Raw genomic sequence first — 23,709 nt, forward strand, 5'->3', positions numbered from 1 at the left:
TGAATGTATTTTAAAGACTTTTGGTGTAGCTGGAGAGTGGCACTAGGCATAACACTTGAATGAGTGTTAATCATATTAATAATGAGAAAATAATGGCAAATATTGGGGACAAACACATTATTTTCAACAACAACAATAACAACAACATAATTTCCTTCATCCCATTCAAAAAGCAAGGAGTTGTTTTTCTTTCCAGCAGACCTTGTTCTGGCACTGATATAGTTCATGTAAGAGGGAGGATGGCCTTCATATCAAGGTTTTTAAAAATCTAACACTGGAAAATGGAATAAAGATATGCTTGCCAATGTTAATCATTCTCAATTTCTTATGCCTCACACTCCTCCAAAATGTCTAAAATACAGAACTTATGCACCTTGCCCAACACTGAAATGAAACAGTTAACCCCACAATGAAGGTCGGCGAGAAAGATAATGGGGAGTTTGACAGGAGGCTCAAGGCAACTGTGCTTCCCATTCGCTATCAAAATCCAAACAGCCAAGCCATCTGCTGTGATTCAGCTCAAGTGTGTAACAGAAATAGGTCAGACCACCTAATTATGCTGAGTGATATCCATCCAAGTCATACTCAGAGAAAACCCATCTAAAACAATGGATTCATTTTAGTGGGTTTATTCTGAGTAGAACACATTAGAACACATTACCACTTTAAGGAAAGCCCAGCTGGATCAGGAGAGAGACCCATTTAGTCCAACTCTGTGCTCCCCACAGCAGCCAACCAGATACTGGATGTGGACCTCAGGGCAATAGCTGTTCACCATTAACTGCTTCTATGTCCATAACTATCGGTTTAAATGTCGCTTGCTTCCTCTGTTAGTCTATAAATTGTCAAATGGCATTTCAAGATGCACACCTGTGTCATGTTGACCTAAGCTGGGCTAACACCAGTAGCAATACCACCAGTTCATCAGTTTTCGCTTGTGTATTTTTCTAAGAAGACAAAAGTATAAACTGTATAAATTTATACAGTGGATTTAGATATCTATATCTGGATGAAAAGTGGGTTCTCTTGGGCTAACTGGATGCTTGGTTTTTAAAAGGTTCAAGACTCCTGCTTCTATCTGCTTATTTCAACAAAGCATGCAAAGATCTGAATTTGTGTAGAACTGCTTCATTTGAGATCATGGCATTAACAATTCGAGTCACATGCTTAGAAATAGGAGACAATAAACCTTAAATGAGACTCCATGGGATCCATAATACAGTGGTACCTTGGTTTACGAACTTAATCCGTTCCGGAGGTCCGTTCTTAAACCGAAACCGTTCTTAAACTGAGGCACACTTTCCCTAATGAGGCCTCCCGCCACTGGTGCCCTTCCACCATTCCAATTCCATTCTTAGACTACAGTAAAGTTCTCAAATCAAGACACTATTTCCGGTTTTACAGAGTTTGTAAACCAAATCGTTCTTAAACCGAGGTACAATTGTACAGGAAAAGGGAACCTGTGGCCCTCTACTTATTCTTTGATTCCCAACTTCCATCAGCTCCAGCCAGCATGGCCAGTGGTCAGAGATAATGAGTCTGAGTACAACATCTGAAGAGTCACAGGTTCCCCATCCCTGGCAATACAAATGCTAACCTACTGATACCTTATAAACCACTGGATAATCTTCTTTAGCAGGGCAAAAAGATGACATCTGAAACCCTAAGCATACTTATGGAAGCAGTTGCATGAAAATTGACAGTACTGACTGACTTCTAAGTAGATATGGTCAGAATCTGGGTTAAAATTAACCAGAAACTTGAAAATGTATAGATAATATTGATATAGAATGTAGATATAAAAAACATTTTTTTGTAATAGGAAATGCGTATTGCTAAGGAGCTAGCTACAGAAACTGCTGGCAAAATATACTACCGAGTACTCTGGAAAGATCATATGGGAAGTATAGTGCGTACTCATGCAACATACAAGAATTAATTTTAAAAGGTCAGTGAACCTGACAAAGCATTTGGGCAATGACAAAAAAAAAACTTGCAAGAGCCTTATTAATGAAATTAAACTTCAAATCACAGTAACTTTCATCATGAAGAAAAAGCAGTAGAGTGTAAGTCAAGTGGTATTCAACTAAATAATTGTGCAAGTCTATGCAATGGGACTTTCTCTCAACTCCCTCTGTGCTATCCACAAATCTGCTCCACAAGGCTGAGAGAACCGATTTAGGTTTCATTCAGGGAGAGGACAGGGAGAGAAAGTTCCATTGCACAGGAAGAAATCCTTGCACTGACAGAATATTTGCTATAGCACTACACTGAATTCGAACCTTAGTTCAGCAGTTGTAGGATTATCAAATTGTGCTCAGATAGGGCTGGGATCTTTCCTTATGGCCGAACAAACAGAATTCAACTAATTCAAAAACCCTACACTAAAGTGCTTTAATGTGCACACAGGGCAAGTCCTATTTCCACTTTTGACAAATTCCTCATGCTTAATTGCACTTCAGCAAGAGCTTCAAAGGTCAACAGAAGCAGCTTTGCAGAAAGCAAGGATGCACACACCCAACAGGAAGAGGAACTATATATATTTCGGAACTGCTGACATTGGAATGAGACATAATATGCTGACAGACCCTCAACCTGCAACAATTCTGAGTCCTACTGCCAAAAGATAGCATTGTATAGTGTTTGTGGAAGCTTCTAGTGTTTATCACTGCAGTACTTGCATATAGACAGTGGACATGAAAGTTAAATAGTACACATTTACATAAGAAAATAGGAATAAGAAGTGGGAAATATGCACCGCCAACACAAAATACCTCGCAGCCAAACTGCACTTCTACTTGCTTCTAGACTAATTATGTTCAGCTTCAAGCCACTAATTTCTCACACATTACCCAAACTTCAAATGCTACATTTGAATTTGACATCTAAAGCAACTTTTATAAAAACCTGAAATGTATTTACCAGACTAGAACGTGCTGCTTTTAAAAACAAAGAGCAGTACATTACCTGAATCATTGCGGAGATAAGATGACATTGCTGGAATAAGACATGATTGACTAAGTAGTTCTAGCAGAACTGACGGAAGGGCATTGCTGTTATGTCCTCTACTTTCGTGGCTGGACTGGACATCTCCATTTGATGTGCTGCCTGCAGGATTTATGTAGCTAGCCAAAACCTGAGCAGTTTAAAAACATTGAGTCAAAATTAGATTAATAATAGTAGAACAAGTCATATAGAACGTGAGCTGAAAGATAACAATTAGACGCTTATTAAACTGAGTATGTGATATATCTGATGAATAAGAAATCCAGTATTATAAACTTTTTATTACTAGGCAGACAAAAAATATATATTTAGAACAAAAAAGTTCAGAATTCTTTATGATTTTAAAACAGCAATTTTAATGGGGAATTTAAGAACTCCCATTACAACCACCACCTTAAAAAATGTCAATTTCATTCCCTCTTCCCAAAGAAGGGAGGAGCTACAAATGTGCTGCAAATAATATTTTTCGAACATCCAAGTGTTTTAAAAGGTTCATTATGCAACATAAAGTCTGAAAGGAAGAGAGGAATAATGAAGCTGAGTTGCATGCCCAAGAGTTAGACACAAGGTTTTCTGACTTGCAGACAGGGTCTTTTGACCATGCAAGTGGAAAATGCACTAAAGCACAACTTATCAGCCAATACACGTAAGAAACCAAATGGTATTTTGGGGCAATGCATGAATGTTGTGTTGTTCTCCAGTACCTGTAAGAGACACGTGACGTGTTCTTCTTCCAGTCTTTGTTTAGTTAAAGCTTGTTCCACATCCCATCCAGAAGCAGTAGAACCAGTTCCAAACCCAGTGCCCTTAGCCCAGTAAAGCTGCTGTTCTTCTGTGGTTGCACTGTTATGTGTGCTTGACACCTGTGGCTAGTAAAAAGAAAAATAAATCACCCTACTATTTAGAATCACTTCATTTCATATTCAGGAATCAGAAGCCAAATAATAACCTAATAAACGCTAGATTCTCTTTATTCTGATTCTTTGAGCATGGGTTGTTAAAAGTCCCTCTTAACCATGGATTCTAAGCAGCTTTGGTAAGTGGCTTTCATCCCCAGGATCTATGCTATAGGATGCTAGAAGAGATGAGATCACAAACTGCGGAAGAAACCAACTGCAAAGACTTTAAGGTTTGAATTTGAGATAAGACTTCATTCAGTGCAAAAGACGGGGGGGCGGGGGAGGAAGCCCATGGTTTCTTCATTTAAAGTTTTCTTCTCTACATTTATGATTCAGTAACCCTCCCCTGAATGTTAGTTCAAATTATATTTGTAAAAGCGAGGATGGAAGAAATTGGATTATAAACGTGGAATATAATATCAAGTGGAACTGTGTGTGTAAAAAAAAAAAAAGGAAAAAGGGAGGGAAACTTTATTTTGCAAAAGGTTTACAATGGAAACTTAAGAGCTGATTCTTCTCCATCCTTTATTATTTACAAAGTGAACTGAATAACACTAAGAGAACTTGGAATTTAATTTAATTGGAAGTATAATTGCTCATATTATCTTCAGCTGGAAGAAAGGATGAAAAAAGTCTTTGAACTGCCAAGGAACTGATAAGGTTCTTTATTAAGTCATCTGCAGTTCAAGACCGCTCTTCTTCCCAGGCTGAGAGGAAAAATGGTGACAACAGGTTATTTGGGACAGAGTGACTTTTGCAACTGTTGTTAAAGCACGGGATGGAGCGATAAGAGAAATTTCTGGAACAACAATGGGATATCAGCTCCGCCCAAGGCATGACGGATAACAGCAACAACTGGGGGAAAGGAAGACATAACATCTTACAAGGACAGGAAGAAACACCACGGACAGAATAATTGCCACACATTGGAAGAACAAGGATATTGTTTGAGTTCTTCACCTGTAGTTTTATAAATCATTTAATGTGTCAACATGAATAGAAGTTGAATATTGCGGGTGTTGTATAAGGAATTATTATTATGACTGGAGTGTAATTAAAATTAATAAGATTTTGGAATGCAAAAATAAAGAAAATCACCAAACCATCAAATCTAGCACGCAGGAGGCCACTTAATATAAATTATATAATTCGGTATTTGAATGATTGGTATTAATAATTGTATTATATATTGGTATTGTTATAATGAGGCCATTATTGGACTGTAATTGAAAATTAATAAAAATTATTATATAAAACACAAAAACAAAAAGATGTTACCGACTTGAGCACAGAACAATGTAATTACTCAGAATATCAAAACTACCTGGTGACTGACACACTATTGTGTACGTTATGCAGCAATTCCCCCACCTACTGACAATTTTAATTGCTCTCAGATAGTAATCTTATAAGACAATGTTCAGGTTGCAATACAACAATAAAGTGTCTTACATAAGGATGTCTATGCTTCAACTTTAATGGGATCTTATGGACTTTAAATCTCCTAGGTCTTACTGGAACATAAGCAACTTGATTTTCTAATGCACTTAGACATGTAAGGTTACCTCTATGGACATCAGAGCATTGCTTATTATTTAAAATAACACTTGTTTTGTTTAATGGCCCAGAAGAATCACACAGCATAGAAAAGATGATACAGCAATCACTTTCCACAGTAGTGTTCTCACTAGAGGATCATTTTGCCAAATGAAGCTGTCAGCAGGAAGCATTCTCAGCAGGTTCTTTGAACCTTATCACAACTCTCATTGTATTCCTTGTCACTGTATATGGTCAAGTCATCTACCATGTCCTGAAATGCCTGTTCCAAATTCCTTAAATCTCTCTAATGAAGGTTATTTGTCCAATGTAAAGAGAAGATCGGTGTGGCTGCAATATTTGTAGATGAAGCTTGCTTAGGCATTATGGATTTTGTAGCATGTTCAGTGGCCTGGAACTAGTTGACTAGATGCCAGCTTTGGCTACACTTTAAAAAACTACAATCAGTCCAAATAAGTTTGTTCTAAGGAGCCACAAACAGTATCTCCTATTGTGAGTTTTTGTGGTCTATGACTGCATAGTGGCATGCTGCATACATCAGGAACCCTAACCTGAGCCCGGCCTTGGCTGGGGAGGGCGGGGTATAAATAAAAATTATTATTATTATTATTATTATTATTATTATTATTATTATTATTATTTCCAAAATGTGGTCTGTGAAGCTAATTAAAACTACTCTAGTCTCTTGCTAGATATATATTATAATCCTTTTCAAAAAGCACTTTAATATGGCCTCCCCACAAAATCCATTTTGTGCTGTGGAAGCAGTCATTTAAACCCTGTGTTCATACTGTTTATACGTATTAGGGAGAAAGACTGGAATAATGTGGTGGATGATCAAACCCTGGCACATGTTACAAGTCAGATCTCCAGCAGTTTATTTATAAAAATATGTATATGCTGCTAATTAATAAATAAAATACAGTTCACAACAACTGTATGTAAAACCTATACAATAAAAGCCACATAAAAAGTTAAAATCAGAACTCAAATGACTATTGCGTAAAGATGTATTCTTAATTGTCTGCGTAAACCTAATGGAACAGAAAAGTTTTCAGCAGGTGTTTAAAAGTTGGAACAGAAGAAACCTGCTGAATCCTTATCAGTAGAGTACTCCCCACAAGACTGAGCCAATGACCCTCAAAGTTTGGCTCCCTGTTGTTGTCAAATGAGCATCACCAACTTGGGGTACGACCAACAAGACTCCAACATATTATCTCAGTGACTGAGCTGGAATGCAAGGGTTCAGGCAGTTCCTGAATTATGCAGGACTAAGTTGTTCGGGAATCTGTAGATTAACACAAGAACCTCAAACCCGACAGATGCTTTAACTATGGTGTCACATATTGTTGGCCAGATGCCCTCATCAGAAATCTTGCCTCCTGCACTTGCTGGAGCTTCCAAACCAGGCCAGAGGGCAGTTCCGCACAGAGCACATTACAGCAGTTTAGCTGCAAGGTTATCAGCACATGGACTACAGCGTTCTTCCTATCCCTGTACAGGAACAGTCGTAGCTGGCGAACCCGACAAAACAGATGAAAGGCACTCCTAGCCACACTTGGACTTCTGATGACAAAGATGTATCAAGGAATACCCACAAGCTAAGTTGCTTTGCTGTAAGGGTAACAGGTATTCTTTGTAAACAACTTATGGTTTGGAGAAACCATTTCTGACCATAAATATTAACCACCTCTTTGATATTAGATACTGTCATGTTTCAATATGTCAGCTATAGACATGCCACTTCCTAGTATGACATCATAACAATTGAATCAAAAGTTAAACATTTTACCTCTATGGAAGCAAGTACAGATTTGACCATTATTCTGAATACATGGAGGAAAGGATAAGTTGGCTTAACCCCCCCTCCAAATCCCATCTTTATATTTCTGATCCTATTATTCTGAAGCAAAACTGACCTCCGTCTGGTTAGAACTAGAATTGGGGACTCTTGGAGCATGGTGGCTAAGAGCAGACAGACAGGCAAGGATAAGATGTATTGCCCCAATTTCTAATGCCATTCGCCTGAGGAGTACTCCATCATCAGTAGTCAAAGGTGTGGTGCTGAACAAGCTGCGCAGCACATGAAACGGAAGGGTTGGAAGCACATTAGCGGAAGGAGACTGCAGAATATGACCTAGATGGAGAGAGAAAACAAGTGTTAACATTTCTGTCAGCACACGGCATTAAGCTTAAAGCATATTATAGGTATTTTATTAAGTTTTAAAATACTATTTCTTGTTTGTTATTTCTAAACAACTGTGAGTGACTGAGGGAACTGGAGAAGGACAGAAATAGGAAAATGCGATCATACTGTCATTATGAAGTAGGTATAGAACGTAATATTAATTTTCTTGAAAGTGGCACAAGGAAGGAAGGTATCTGGTAAATAACAAGGCTGGACTCTACTGGGCTTAGTAAACTTAGTCCTTAGGTAAAGGTAAAGGTAAAGGTACCCCTGCCCGTACGGGCCAGTCTTGCCAGACTCTAGGGTTGTGCGCCCATCTCACTCAAGAGGCCGTGGGCCAGCGCTGCCCGGGTCACGTGGCCAGCGTGACATCGCTGCTCTGGCGAGCCAGAGCCGCACACGGAACGCCGTTTACCTTCCCGCTGGTAAGCGGTCCCTATTTATCTACTTGCACCCGGAGGTGCTTTCGAACTGCTAGGTTGGCAGGCGCTGGGACCAAACGACGGGAGCGCACCCCGCTGCAGGGATTCGAACCGCCGACCTTTCGATCGGCAAGCCCTAGGCGCTGAGACTTTTACCCACAGCACCACCTGCGTCCCAAAACTTAGTCCTTAGCCTTCATGAAACATGGTTGGACTAAGTGTTGCTCACTTTGCATAGGATTATCATGTGGATAATATGTGTTAGAGATTTTAGAGTGCTTCTGCATGAAAGAATTCCTCAGTGCAGGAAGCTAGATTCTTGTAGACATAGATTAACAAAAAATTAAACAGCATTGCCATTTTTTCTGAATCTACATTTAGCCCTATTACACAAAATTTGCTCCACATCTAATATGACATTACTGTGAAGTGTTGCAAAACTGCATGAGGAACATTTTGTAATGTGGGAATATCAATGTTCTTTAAGTCCAGGCGTACAGATTAGATATGAGAAATCCCAGAACACGCCACCTGATTAAACATTTGCTTGAAACTGTTCTGCCATTAAGTCCCAGTCTATATGAAACATTTCTCCACCTCTTTACCACTGTTAAGAGACATGAAACAAATGGCAGGCTCAGATGTTCCTTTTCTCCTACAGGAATGAACTATGGCATGTCATGACACCTGTTTTAGGATTTACAATAAATTTACGGTAGCTTTACAGCAATGTTTGAAATTAGTTTGCTAAGGCCGGTTAAAATGCAACAATTGTTAGCATCAATAATGCTACAACACAACACTAAAAGGGATGGTAGAACATGCGCCTCAGGCTCTAGTGTTCTCTTTGCTACAATAACAAGTTTGCAAAACATTATAGCTGCGCTGGGTTTTACCATTTGAATTTTGGATATTTTATTTTTCTGCAGCACTGATGCTAATCTATTTTTCTTTAAATGTATGAATCTAGCAACGTTTATATTGGTCAGAATGGTGTGATCTAAGTTTGCAGCTTGGGGCTACTCCTGGATCTGGCTGGGGCTTAGTTACAGCATAACCTGATGGATTACTGCAGTGCACTATATGAGGCTGTCTTTAAAAGCAGTCTGGAAACCTCAGCTGGCCTGGAATGCTAACGCCACGTTGTTGACTGGGGGTCCCAACATCAGAAGCATGTTACTTCTTCAGAGCAACTTCACGGCCTTTCAGCTTATTTCTGGACCCAATTTAAAGTTCTGGTTAACAACCTTTCAAGCCCTCTATGACTTGGGATATATAAGGGAAGTTCTACGCTAATTAAGTTCTTCTACAGAGACTATTCTCTGTGGCCATACCAACAACTGAATTGCATTTGGTTGGGAAGAAGGAAAAGGTATTTTTCTGTAGTTGCATCAAGACACTGTAACTGTTTGCCAAGCAGGCTGCACCACCTTCCTGGCAGCTTTTCACCACTGCACAAACATCTTTTTCTTAAATGCGTCTGGCATGCTAGTTCCCCGCCTCTTCCTGCCTTATTTATGTGCTTTATTTGGTAGCCTCTGCCTTTAGTTGTGAATGTTTTGTATGTTGTATTGTTATTTTAATTGATTTTTCATTATGCAAGCAGTCTTGACTACACTTCAGTGGAAAAGTGAGGCAACAGCTTTCAACAAATAAATTAGTAGCGTGTCTCTAGTATGAAATGAAAACAACATATCCTATGTGAAGCATTTGAAATGCTTTGATACTTTGAGTACTTTGATGGTACTCATGAGTATTAACTTCTACAGCTCTTTTTATCAGACAGTAAAGTGTTAATGTGTTGAAACTCAGGGTTTCTCTGCTGTAGCTGCAGTCTACTAAAACTATCACACATCTCTAAATACACACAACCAACTAATGAAAATACAGAGAAAATACTGCTATGTGGAGGAAATGAAGTACGAGACCATTGCCATTAGAGACAGTGCATCAGAACAATCAGTGAGAAAACAGAAACAGAAAAAGTTTGGAATTACAATGAGCATCAACATTTTCAGACTGTATGAAAGGAGGAGATAAGCAACAAGCAGAATGACAGTGGTCAAGAAGCGAGGGAAATAGGTGATTTATAATCAAGTATGTTTTCGCACACCAATTGGAGGGAATATCTACACAGAAACTTTCTGGTAACCTTGGTTCATATTGTCTCCCACCCTGTGCATAACATAATAAAAGTTGCAACACAAACCTAGGGAAAGGGAAGCAAAAGCAGAAAATCAAGGTGCCAGTTAAGATTATTTTGCCCTTTCTTATTACTTACGACAACCTGTCTACATTTGGATGGATCCAAACGAGAGCAGAAATAAGCGTCAGATAAAAAACTAGGCCAATGTCTAGATATTTTAACTTTACAAGGCCATCAAAATCTGGTTTATTTAACATGAAAGGACAGAGATTTCCTGAAATTAAGTTGAACAGTTATTGCTCTTAATCAAGTTTCCATTAGAGGCCCTGTTAAAAAATAAAATAAAATTCTATTAGCTCTGACCAATTTTTCTGGGCAATGAAGGTTAAAACAAGAACAACAAATCTGCACTTCAGGACCGATTTTGACTCTCATATACTTTTGTTCCAAAGCCAGAAGAGATATGGAATTTCACAAAAGCCAGTTTTATCTCTTTCAAATACTTGTAAACTTGTACAGTCAAGAGAAATCTTTAGCATTAGTCCCCAAATATATTTAGTAGTTACAGTACATACTTCCTTCACCATCATCTGTAACTCCCAACACCAATCTAAGCAGGCACTGGGCATGTTTCCTCTCTTTAAGTAGCACCTCAGCATAGCCTGGGAGGCGAAGAAATAATCCAAAAGCAGCCAAAGAATGAGCAGGTATGGGAGACATAGTTTGAACTGTTGATTTGATTGGTGGAGGTTCTGCAGCAATTGTTTCTGGGGCTTCATAAACCAGCTCTCCCGATTGTTCAATGGTAACCCATTCAAACTGATCACTGTCCTTCTGCTTCTCCTGGGTAGTGGATGTAACCACTGGAGCACTCACCTTCAGAAAGAAAAGAAGATGCTTAATACTATCCTCTGAGGCAGCTACTTAAGAACACTTTCTGATGCAAATAACGACATTAGAAAGTCCCTAGACTAATTCAGTTAGGATAATGAAATTACACCAACGTAAACTAAAATCAAAGATTTCCCAACTGCTATCAGAAATGAAAACCGTAGCATTATGCAGACTGTGAACAGGTCTACAGCATATTCAGTTATAAAACACAAGTAAGAACTTCTCTACTTATTAAAGGAAGGCAAAATACAAGTAGTAAGGATTTGACTTACTTGCTGAATTACATCTGGGTAAAGCATAGGAAGCCTTTCTGCGATGAGGGCCAGGCCACCCATACCAGCAAAAACTTGCAATGGAGACTGAATGGGACACACTTCAAGAAAGGATTCATCCAGCACAGCATCCATGCACTCTTCACCTGGTGTGACTGCTTCATCTTCAGTGCAAGGCCCCAACAAATCTGCATGTTCTATATACACACAGATTTTAAAAAAGGCAATTGTTCAGTGAAATTATATTATTAAATAAAAGGCCCTTGCATAGACACTGTTAATCTGGAATACCCAAGTAATTTTGGAACACAGGCTAAAGCAATCTGGAAAAAAAAGCTTGCACAGTTTATTCTATTTTTAGGGTAGGGGTATGTGGCTCCTCTTTCAGTTAAATAGCAGTTATCCATCTCTGAAGAAGTAGGCAAAAAATGAAGTGACTTTTGAACAAAAGAATCAGTGGGCAAAATATATGGGTGACTCTAGAATACTTTGCCCATATGAATTATAATATCTATAAATAAAGGTTTTTAATACAATGTCATCTATGTATATTGCACAAAGAACAGGTATGACAGAGGAAAGAGAGAGAGGCATGCTTACACACTGAAGGGAAGGAGCGAAAAAGCAGAGGGGCTGATAATGTGGAGGAGAGGATGGGTAAAAACAGGGGAGATGGTAACCAGAAGTCAGAAAGGGGCAGTATCAAAGGAGCATGTGCAGGGGTTAGATGAGAATAACAAGCTTGCGATTTCATCAAATGTGACAGGAGAGAAGGCAGAAAGGGTAGAAGGAGGTGCAAGAGGAGGGAGAGGCGGAAGAGAGAGCCAGAGACACCAGAGCAGATGGCTTCAATTTTAGCACTGAAGGGGTCAAAATCTTAAGCAGAGAAAAGAAGGGGGAAGAGGAGTTCTTAGCAGGGCACCAAAGGTAGAGAAGAGCCACTTGGCGATTCCCAGAGTTCATGTGGATGAGAGGTGTTGGTTAACTAGGCTGACTGCAGAGGAGAAAGAGCGGAATGAGAAGTTAGGAAAACATGATGAAAACAGATAATTCAATGGATACCTTTTTCAGTGTGGAGGCGCTTGAACGAGTCTGTTTTTGAAAGGCTTGGATCTGAGATCACCTTGGAGCCCAGCTTAACTGCCAAGTCTATGGATCGGTATCCTTGAGGGAGTTTGCGGTCATACAGCAGAGTCAGAAGCTGGGCAAGGGTCATCTCGGGCGGCAGTGGCTGACCTACAGAACATTAACTAGTTAACAAACAACTTTAAATAATGGTTTGTAGGTTTCAAATGATGATTTGAATGCTCAACTGTGCTTAATGCAAACCATGGTTTTGGTGTGACGAGCTTTTGTCATTTCAAGCTTTCACATTTTTATTTCTTAGAGTATTGGCAATGCTTAGACTTTGGACTCTTTCCTCAGATTCTCAGCTAATTTTGAGAAACTTCTGGATTATAAAGCAAACACATTATTCGTCTGGATAAATATTTAGATGCTTCAATACTGCCTTCATTTGTTTGTTTACTTTAAGATGCATATAGGATAACCTCCTGGACAACAACCGCATACCAGCAGCTTACATAATACGGAATCCTAACCGGCAATATAAAACAAAGACAGAACAAAAACTATTTATAATGCCACCATTTGGGTGAATGGATAGATCCAGGACTTTATATGCCTCAGAATGCTGGAAAATATGCTTTATCAGAAAATATGGAACATTACCTGGTAGCAGTTTATGGTACAGGTGAAAAACAGGAACACTAATAGTTTTGCTGGACGTGTCGCCTCCAGTGGAGGAGTTGCCTACTTTATCTGCCATCACTCTCCCTCGTCTTGAGGGTGGGCGAGGGGGGGTGGAGGATACAGCCCTTTTCGACTGAGATTTCAAACCTGTAACAGAAATGAAGTAGCGTTCTAAAGGCATATTTAACAACACAGCTTGAATAAATGAGATTCTAACTGCATGAGAAATGCCCACAAATCACTCCGCATGGCACCACCTCATGTTTGAAGAACTTTTAACCTGTGTGGCAGACCTATGAATGCACTGCTTGCATGCCAAGGCAATTCTACCTGGGCGGCAGAGATTGCTGTATGCATGGGAGCTGGTGCGAGGATTTAGAAACCTTTAAAACCAATGCAGAAACATGTGGAACCTTCCATAGCTAAGTGTCACACCCAGTGTCCTATTCAATTCAGTTCCAATTCTTTAACAAATACTATAATCTTTATTTCAGTGTGTTTACTCCTGCATTCCACTGTGTTGGCCAAGGAGTACAAAGGAACTGACATTATATATTTTTAAACAAACTTGGGAGTACTTGTATTTAATTTGTTGCTGTTTTGAACTGAGCAACAATGACTACATTGTGGTGTGCTCTCAGCCCCTTTCTCCACCCCATCCCAAGCACACCTGATAATTTTACATCAAAGCTGAACAAGGAAAAACATACCAGAGGCAACAACAACACTGTAATTGTCCTGAAACCCATTTTCTGCTTTAACTTTTTCTTTTTCTTCATAGTTCTTTTTCTCCTTATCTTCTTTTTGTTCACTGATTAATTTTGCGGTTATGCTTGGGGTATCTGAAAAATAAAGATTACTGTATATGAAGAAATGTTATCTGGTTTTCGCTTCTCTCATGGCTTCAAGCACTGAATGCCCCCAAAATGTTCCTATGAATTGTTCAATCCATATGTGTCTTGGGATATATGGAGTGTACCAATACGCCCTACAATGGCCTGACATTCACATATTGTGTGCACTGGAGCATATGTATGGAGAGGAGTGTCAAATGCACTTTAAACTGTTCTGTGTTGTCTGCACATTTGTCCAATATCTACATGCACTAGGATCTACACGTGTGAAGGCAAAGTGGGGTGTGAACATGCATGAGAGGAGCAAGGTGGGCTGGTGTGATCTGAACAATCTGATCTAACAATTGCAGCAACATCAATCATCAGCATTGGAGGTCTGCTCCCAAATAAATGGGTATAGCATTGCAGCCTAAGGTATTTCCTCCCTGAATGCATCTCGGATGTTTTACATTTTAATTTTTAAAGAGATTGTAAATCACTGAGGATTTCAATTGAAAGTTTTACTACAGTTTGTATACTGCACGTTTTATTGTTGTGAAAAATGGAATATAATTTTAAAAATATAAAATAAGGAATTCAACATCATGCTAGGGTAAGCATTTGAGCTTGCCAGATTGAATTATCCCGCTTCTCCCCCAAGTGCTGCTCCAGGGTTTTTCAGGGGTTGCAGGGCAGCACAAGGGGGACAGCCCTGTTCTGCCAGCGGAAGTCCTTGCATAGGGCTTTCGCTGACAGACTCATGAGTTGAATCATAGAATGGTAGAGTTGGAAGGGACCGCAAGGGTCATCTGTTCCAACCCCCCTGAAATGCAGGAAACTTTTGCCCAACATGGGGCATACATTTAGACAATGTTTCAACCCCATCAACTATATTCATTTTCTGCCCCTACATATATAGTTAAATATCAAATCAAAATGTTTTTGTTTACTCAGGCTTTTGGTTTGTAATTTGTTTCATCCCAGGAGAGTTGATTGGCATTTTTGCTGCTGCTCAGTTGTGTGTTAATGTAACGTAACAATTTTACGTTCACTTATTTTAGATGACTGTTTTAATTATTTCTGATATGAAATCCCCCTGCGCTTTGGACTGAAGAAAGGGTCAAGTAGAAGACATCTAACAGATAATAAGTAAAGTGTATGAAACTTATTTTCATTGGTATGGTTGAAATCTAGGTCTAAAATTTCATTAAATACAACAAAAAGTACATTAAAAAAATTAAGAATAATAAGCAACTTGCCTGACACTCGATCAAGAACCTCTGCCAGTGTTGTTGAGACTGGTAAAAGAAGAGTGCGGAACTTGTGTCCTGCCCCATACATTGGATGCTGAATTACATGGCTGGTTGCATTAATTCTACCTTTGTACAACTAGAAGACAGAAAACATAAAATTTTATCAAGCATTTAGAAATAAAACATAAATATAAGTTTCAAGATGCTATACATAAACATTTCTCGCTGTCAGAGATATAGGGTGGCACTCCAGTAAGGTTTCTTAGAGTAGACCCACTGAAATTAAAAATATGACAAAGTTAGGGCCAGCCATTTCAATGGGTCTATTCCAAGTAAATCTTAGCTGCCTGCCACCCAAAATAGCTTTTATTGCAATATAGTGGTACCTCTGGATGCGAATGGGATCCGTTCCGGAGCCCTGTTCGCATCCTGAAGCAAACGCAACCCGCGTCTGCACATGCCGCGATTCGCCGCTTCCATACATGACATCATTTTGAGCGTCTGCGCATGCACAAGCGGCGAAGCCCAGAAGTAACGCGTTCCATTACTTCCAGGTCGCCGTGGAGCGTAACCTGAAAACGTTCAACCTGAAGCACATTTAACCTGAGGTATGACTGTACTTTATAGGATGTGAGATTCAGGGTGATTTTAACAGCTTAGAAAAGTTTTTTTTGCTGTCAACTACAAAATAATTTTCATTGCGATATTATTCAAATACTTTATTTTGAACGGATACTTCCAAGAAACCTGTATTTTTGTACTACAGTTGAAGGACTGTTTATCTGAAAGTGAGAAGGTGGCATCAGGATCTGCCCGCTGAAAAAGAAACAAGCTAGAAGGATGGCCTCACAGTAGCCACCGGGCCAAATAGGTCAAGTAATTAAAACAGAATTAAAATCAGTAACTGAGCTACAGCTAATGTTAAAAGACATTAGCATTTTGGCCTCATGAGGAGCTGGGTAACCAAGAGTCTCCTTGTAGTGTTTCTTTCAAATATTCAAACACCTTCTGCTGTAGGCCTATGAATCATTCTTGGTAACTGACACATATGCAGACACATAGTAGTAAGGTTTTCAAATTACTTCCCACTAATTTTTTAAAAATAACCAGTGCTTCTGTTAAAAATGCTTATAGCACAGAATTTCTAATAAAGCAAAAAGCATACACACATACAATACACCAGACTAAAAAGAAGAAAATCATTCCAGGGTTATTTTCATTATAATCAACATCAACCTACTATTATAAAAAGATATTATTTTTTAAAAAGTGCATCACTGTCTACGTCTTTGGGGCTGAAAAACACTGCACATGTTTTGACACCAACCCCCACCGGGGGGAATGATATCAAATCATCGAAAAGCATCCAATATCTAGTTACATACAGAATGTTCCAGTCCTAGGTGGGGGCGCAGAGAGAAGTAACTTACTGGACAAGGTGACTGAAGGAACATTGTGACTTTTTCATCCTCTAGCATCAACTGCAAAAACAGCCTTCTAATGAATCCTGAAATATTTCCTGATGTTGGGAGGTTGCTTCTTTGAGGAGAGGAGTGGAAGAGTTCACAGAGAACCTAAGAAGGGAGGGAAGGAATCATTTGTTTGTTTATTAGAATATCAGAACATGTGAATGCCAGCATCTTTGGCACAGACAAATGGGTCACATGCCGTGGGGTTACGTGAAGAAGATCCCAGAGTGCACTGAGGGGTGCAAAATGAAGTCATGTGCTAAATTTCTTGATTGCAGGGCATGTAAGCACGCAAAGATGAAAACATGCACCTACCCAAGGTCTGAAAGGGAGACCACCAGACCTTTTGAGCTGGTGGATGCAGATTTGTGTGGCCCTATGTCAGTAGCCAGTCTGGGCGGGGACAAATATGCGCTCGCTCTGATAGACCCTGGAAATGCCGCAGGGTCCCTCCACAGTAGGTGGAACGCATACACTGGGCTGTTTAACCCTGTAAGCTCAGGGTCTCCTCACAGTGAACAATACTTGTGCTCTTATTAACTGGCAAAACAACTTCCCCCTCCATTTGTCTTAAAGCTCACAGGGCTTCTACAGCTGCTAAAATGACACTAAGTATTTAAATGAAACACTTGGGGGGGGGGCAGCAAACAGGTTTTTATGTTACAAAGACCAAGAACCAATTTATTTGTACAGTTGTACCTTGGAATCCGAGCGCCCTGGAACTCAGACGTTTTGGCTCCCGAACGCTGCAAATGTGGAAGTGATTGTTCCGGTTTGCAAACATTCTTTTGGAAACCAAACGTCCAATGGGGCTTCCATAGCTTCTGATTGGCTGCAGGAGGTTCCTGCAGCCAATCAGAAGCTGCACTTTGGTTTCCAAACGTTTTGGAAGTCGAAGGACTTCTGGAACCGATTCCATTCAACTTCCAAGGTACGACTTTACATACATGCCTTAATATGGGGTTTAACAACTGGCGGCCATGGAGGGGCATCATCTGCTGCCCCAGAGTCCATAGTCATTCATCCTTGACTCAAGAGTGCATGGAAGGGAGTAAGCAGAGTGTTCCAAGTCAGAATGAGTCAGAGAGCCCCAAAGAATGCACTCTCTTCATTTCACATCCTCAGCCCACTGGACTTAAAAGACCAATGTGATATTATTCATGCTTCTTCTTGCCTGGCTGCTATACTGTGCAAAATGAAGCAAGCCCTAGACGACGACTCTGGATTTCATTCCAAATTTTGTACAAGACAGCAAACAGCCAGACAAAAAACAAAGTTGCGTGCCCTGCAAGTGGTGCAGTGAGACAATTCTGAGGCACACTTCAACTTTGCAAACCATTCCCCTCCGGTCTGCATCTTTTTTTTTATGTATATCAGGAAAAAGGGGGATACTGGCAGAGAAGATGATGAGGAATCATCCTTCTCCACCACCTGATATCACCTATAAAGAATGGCTCACAGGCAACATTGTCAAATGGACCCTTAACCATTTGGCTAATAGTGAAGCAAGTAGGATAACGAAGAAAATAACATTTGTATTGACTAAGTTGTGGGCAGCTTACAAAATACAAGAATGACCCCCCACTATAATTAGAATAGAGTTTAAACATTAAAATCCCTTCCAGTGTCTGCCTGATCAGGAATGCATTGCATCACCTTCAGAATGCCAGTGAATCTCTGAAGTGAAATGATTCCAAACTGTGGGGGCCACCAAATAAAAGACTGGGTGTCAGGTCTTGCATTGACCGCACTCACCAAGCAAAATGAGGTATTTCCTCATTTGCATGTAATAACAAACAGGCTCACGAGGAAACTATCTCCGCAATGGCATCAGAAATTGCTGCTATCATGGAAGCTCTGTGTGCTGGGGGGAATCCATATTGCAAGGGACTTCCATGTTATAGTCATCTATTACAGCAACCCTTGGCATGATGATTATAATGTCTGAACATTACATCAACGGCTATGTTTTAACTTTTTCTGGGGTTGTGGCGTGAAAGAGTTGCAGATTTTTGATGGGGGCAGCATCGCACATTATCCAGCAGCAATGGCATATAAACCCCAGCAAATCCAGTAGCTTTATTTTGAAAAGGAATCTAGTCTGTTCTGCAACACACCCTAAAGACTCTGCTCTTATCATAGGCAAAACACAAAAGGAGGTCTGGATCCCCAAGGGAAGTCTCAGCCCCCACATACTCAGCCAGTCCTTCAAATCCAGCTAAACTGATCTTTTAATAAATATCAACTACTCAACATGTGAATTTGTTTATTACCTGAGCCATCAACCTCTGGTTATTAGGATGGCAAGAGATGCACTGCAAGAAGAATGCAACTGTGGCATTTTCAACTGCGGTCCTTTGCTGAGTCGTCAGTCCTGTTCCAGAAGCTGAAGAAAGTAAAGTTGACCTAGCACTAGTCTGCTGAGTCACCCCACCATGTCCACCAGAAGTAGCACCAGAATGGCAAAGGAGAAACAAAAGTGCTGTCCACAGTGGGTTGACTTCAGAGCCGCCCAGCCAGTCCTTCATAAGGTTGCTGTTTCCAACTTCTGTCAAAAACCTGAGAACAGGAGCAACTAAGTCGGCTGTGATGGGCATCTTGTTAAAGTGCTGCGGGACGTGGTGTCTTCTGAGCCTGTCTTGGGAACTGTCCGTTGACTGAGTGTTGCAGTCGTAGGCAGAGGTATGGTTAAAGCAGAAACTCGCAAGGCTTCTTACAAGAAGAGAGGGCAAACCTGAGTCCAACAGCTGTTTAATAGCTTCAGGAGACTGAGACGAGGCAGCGAGGGTGGCCAGGTGAGACTCTGTTAGTGCAAGAGGTGCTTGTGCATTTTTAGAGTCATCTGTTAAAGATGAACTAAGGTCCTGCTTTTTGCTGTCATCTGTCATAGACAGTCTGTGTTGCAACTGCACAGGGGGAGGAGTAATACCCATCCAGCCCATGAGTAAGGAAAAATAGTTTGGGTGAATGTGGCACATTGAACAAAGCAGACTGTCAACAGCTTTCTTCAAAACCATATTGCAGGGAAGAGACATGGACCAATTAAAGAGAGACCTAAGGAAGAAGGGGAAACTAATTAGAACATAACACGCACTCAATCCTCCTAGTTAACAAAAAAGAATCCTAAATATCACCCTGTTCCATATGGCAGACAGAAGCAGATATTGTCGGTCTCTAACTCCCATCGGCCCCAGCAGCATGGCCAATAGTCCAGAATGATGAGCCTTATATATAGCTCACCAACTAAAACTGCTCCCCATCCCCAATTTAAAACTTCCAATACAAGAAATGTATGAAATGAGCTGTCAAAGTCACTTAAAACATCTCATACAAAAAGAAGGAAGGTGAAAAGTGATAGTCAGTAGATCTGATTTCCTTTGTAGAATCTATTTTTGAAGAAGAAAGTCTTGCATCATGTTAGTAGTATATAACCATGCACTGGTTTCTTAAGCACAAATAAAAAAAATGTGGCTCACTATTGCTCTGTAGGACTAAGGCTTAAAGGTTTTAGAAAGAAATATAGTTTGGAGATAGCGCAGGTGTTTAGTTAAGCTACTTACTCAAAGAGCTCTCTGTTCAGCAATGCTGGCAAGTCGTACTCTACAAGCAATTCATAGCTGTGCCATAAAATTGCTGCTACACAGTGCAAATGGGAAGGAGATGGCATCAGAAGACCATACTCTCTTGTAGAGCTGTTTGGACAGATATAGTTAATTCGGCCACTTTTTTTCATAGCAGCTACTCTTGCCGAATCACTGACCCACTTCAATAGGGCTTGAATTCTAGAAAATGGACACACATAATTTCAAGGTTAAACTTAGTCACACATTACACAGGCTCAAGGTACAAGGAATAATGTGCTATGGAATAGAGAGAAAATGAAATGAATGGTAGGTGTCCATACTGAATATCAACCAGCAGACAAACTAAAAATAATTCCAACATGTCAGTCTAAGATCAAATGGGCAGTATTTTAACAAATTTCAGGTGACACTGACAATTCAGTATTTTCCCAGGGGGTCTGATTAACAGACATGGCAACTGCAAGTCATTAGCATAGGCATTTTTCTAAGGTAGATGTGCCTAAATTAACTGCAAATAATTTGTCAATGGCTTGACTTATAGCATTAACAGGGGGAGTATTTGCAAATATCAAATATTCTGTCTTGTATGACCATTTCACTTCCCCTCAAACTATAAACAGAAGCCTGTGCAAGGGGAAAAGGAGTCCAGGAATGGGTTAAGTCTGAAAAAAGCTATTGCAACCTCACACACATCTAAAAGGCAGCTTGCTCTGGCTTCTGTTGGTTGGCTACCTTGCACTCTCAAAGATTTACACACATATGTCCCTCTACGGCGTGTATATATAATACTAGTGTTGTGGAATTTAGTTGTATGCTTTATCCCATACACAAGGAAAACATCAGGCCGCTAGCACTGCCCCTCCTTTCAAACACTTTTTACCAGTCTCCACTGACATGCCTACAAACTGGTAATGTCCAGATTACCCAGATCTGCATTTGTGGTCCCTTTAAGGGCATCACTGTAATCATCTCTGCAATCCATGATCCCCACATTTTGTGTGTGTGTGCTTGTGTGTATTAGAGACAATGCACATTGTTTACCTATCTTTCGTTCCAGGGTCCTGAGTAGTCCCAAGCTGATAGAGGATGTCAATGGTAGAGTCAGATGACAGGCCATTTAATCTCCCAAAAAGCAAGGGGCTATTCAAATCTTCTCACATAAGAGAAAAATAGATTTGTTAATGTCTTGAGGAACATGAGATTCACTAGCTAACAAAGTGTTGTTTAATGGATTGAATAATAAAACAAACCTTAAACTTTTATCTTAACAATAGTAGTATAATTATCATCGATACAAAAAAAGGTAGCTGGACAACTTAACAAATTATCTTACACTGTTGAGAACTTTAAAACCACTTGTTTTTAAACTACTAAACTAAATGCTTTTCATTATTCTGATACAGTTATTCATTTCTCTAAACAAGGAAAGGCTGTAAGACTCTTTATCAAGTCACCAGATTATTAAAAAAGGAAACAGCCACATTCTTACCTGTAGGATCACTCCCTGATGCAGAACAGTTTCTTAAAAGAATGTCTATCAGTTTCAGGCCTATTCTGGTAGACTGAAGTCCAATTTTTACAAGCACTGCCTCAATGTTTGGAGAATGCATGCCACAGTATGGAGACATCAGTAGAGCAGCACACGTCTGCAGGAGGTTGGCAGTGGGTGCTGCGGCACTTGCCATCATTCCTTCTAAATCACTTATGTGAGTGAGGCAATGGTGCAACAACCTTAACCAACCAATGCTGGGAAAGCAAAGAAACCAAAACTTAATTAAAACAAGCTTAAAAATGGAAGGAAGGGTACTTTCAACTTCAGTGCTAACAGTGGAGAAGCTTTGCAATGCAGAAAATGACAACATGGATTCAAGAAAGCATACTAACTCCATGTAAGCCAGTAACAGACCAAAAGAGAAAAATGAAAAGTACTTTATCCCAGATTGATCATGTTCTTTTAAACAATGAGAATAGCAACAACTTTTTTAAATGGCAAGATAAAATGCTTTGGGTTCCAAGCTTAGAATCTGCTGGCCATGCTATGTTTATGGAAGGATCCCTGTGGAAAACTGTAAGGTCATCTTTGGCCTTGAAACAGTGGTACAGACAAGGTAACAGACAGGTGCAAGTAATGAGAGTATTGGAAATAAGCAGACAAAGAAACTGCTTTCTCATGAGGTCACCATTTTACCCAGAAGTCTGAGCTCCCAATAGAACAATCTTTTTTGGACAAGGTCTACAAAAAGCAGACTCTTTGACAGACACTGCAATTTTTTTAAAAAAAGATTTGTTATGATTCAGTCTACAACAGATAGTACTGAACCTCTTGATGAACTGTTCCATGCTCTCAGGCCTGGCACCAGAAGGGCCCCAGGAGAGGCAGTGGCCTGTGGCCCAGATGCTCTGAGGGGCCAATGGGCCCATTGGCCACCCTCCCTGCTCCAGAACCCCAATGTAATGCACTGGGTGGGCAAAGAGGTCCTGCTGCTGCACTGGCAGCATGGTAATGGAGCCACTTCAACAGATGTGCTGGGGTAATGAAGCCACCTGGCGGGCTCAGGGCACTTAAGGTGGGGGCCTCTCCTTCCTTCTTGAGGATGGAAGGGTGGCAGCTGTTCTCACGTCACTTAGGCAATGAAGGGGATACGTCCAAGTTTAGCTCTTTGCCCCAACCCCATGGCAGTTTCCTTTTCCCCTTCTTTCCCAATGCCACAGAACAGCTGGGATTTGTCTACACGCCTGTGTCCTACCTCCCTCTGCCCCCCCAAAGATGCCCCAAAGGGGAAGGGGCTTTTTCTTTCTTTTGTGCATATGTAAACTTTCATTTTCTTCCTCTCTTCTCTCACATACTCATGTGTGTGTGTGTGTGTGTGTGTGTGTGCATGCACCTATAATGTAAAACCCAGCTGATTTGTTCTTCCTTTACCCAACCACCAGAAGTCACTAGACTTGCAGTCAGGTTGGGGGGGGGAGGGTGACAAAGAAGCCAAAGCAATTAATTCCACCCCTGCAGGTTAAAAGCATGAACAGGATTTCCATTACTGAGGTTGTATATCCTGAGCAAATTTATTCAATTAGTAAAGCTTCTTGGCACGGTGTTGAAATCCACATAAATGTACCCTGATAGGATTGTGGCAACTTTATAGTCTGATCCTTTTTATTTCACTTTGGGATTAAGTCTCCCCGGGTTCAATTTTTGCTTTTGTTGTTGTTTGTTTTTAAAAACCTACTGAAGAAGGAGGGGGAGCTTGGATTTGATATCCCACTTTATCACTACCTGAAGGAGTCGCAAAGCGGCTAACATTCTCCTTTCCCTTCCTCCCCCACAACAAACACTCTGTGAGGTGAGTGGGGCTGAGAGACTTCAGAGAAGTGTGACTGGCCCAAGGTCACCCAGCAGCTGCATGTGGAGGAGCGGAGACGCGAACCCGGTTCCC

At 40.4% G+C, this 23,709-nt stretch overlaps 1 protein-coding gene across 9 annotated transcripts in view; it reads right to left on the reverse strand.

Moving 5' to 3' along the window:
* Nucleotides 1–23,709, reverse strand: part of BIRC6 (baculoviral IAP repeat containing 6) — a 142,530-nt gene that overhangs the window by 41,784 nt on the left and 77,037 nt on the right. For 8 of the 9 annotated variants that reach the window (XM_082216214.1, XM_082216212.1, XM_082216210.1 and 5 more), the window contains 14 exons: nt 21,765–22,021; nt 21,317–21,425; nt 20,252–20,473; nt 18,965–19,745; nt 16,653–16,796; nt 15,229–15,358; nt 13,847–13,978; nt 13,116–13,283; nt 12,447–12,620; nt 11,385–11,581; nt 10,794–11,094; nt 7,382–7,599; nt 3,711–3,875; nt 2,968–3,136 (listed from right to left, as the gene is read on the reverse strand). In XM_082216214.1, the coding sequence (XP_082072340.1) occupies nt 2,968–3,136; nt 3,711–3,875; nt 7,382–7,599; nt 10,794–11,094; nt 11,385–11,581; nt 12,447–12,620; nt 13,116–13,283; nt 13,847–13,978; nt 15,229–15,358; nt 16,653–16,796; nt 18,965–19,745; nt 20,252–20,473; nt 21,317–21,425; nt 21,765–22,021 (3,167 nt within the window). The remainder of the gene's footprint in view (nt 1–2,967; nt 3,137–3,710; nt 3,876–7,381; nt 7,600–10,793; nt 11,095–11,384; nt 11,582–12,446; nt 12,621–13,115; nt 13,284–13,846; nt 13,979–15,228; nt 15,359–16,652; nt 16,797–18,964; nt 19,746–20,251; nt 20,474–21,316; nt 21,426–21,764; nt 22,022–23,709) is intronic. The other variant, XM_082216209.1, reaches the window with a different exon arrangement.

The sequence above is a fragment of the Podarcis vaucheri genome, assembly GCF_965113315.1.
Source record: "Podarcis vaucheri genome assembly, chromosome: 3".
NCBI classification, from domain to species: Eukaryota; Metazoa; Chordata; class Lepidosauria; order Squamata; family Lacertidae; genus Podarcis; species Podarcis vaucheri.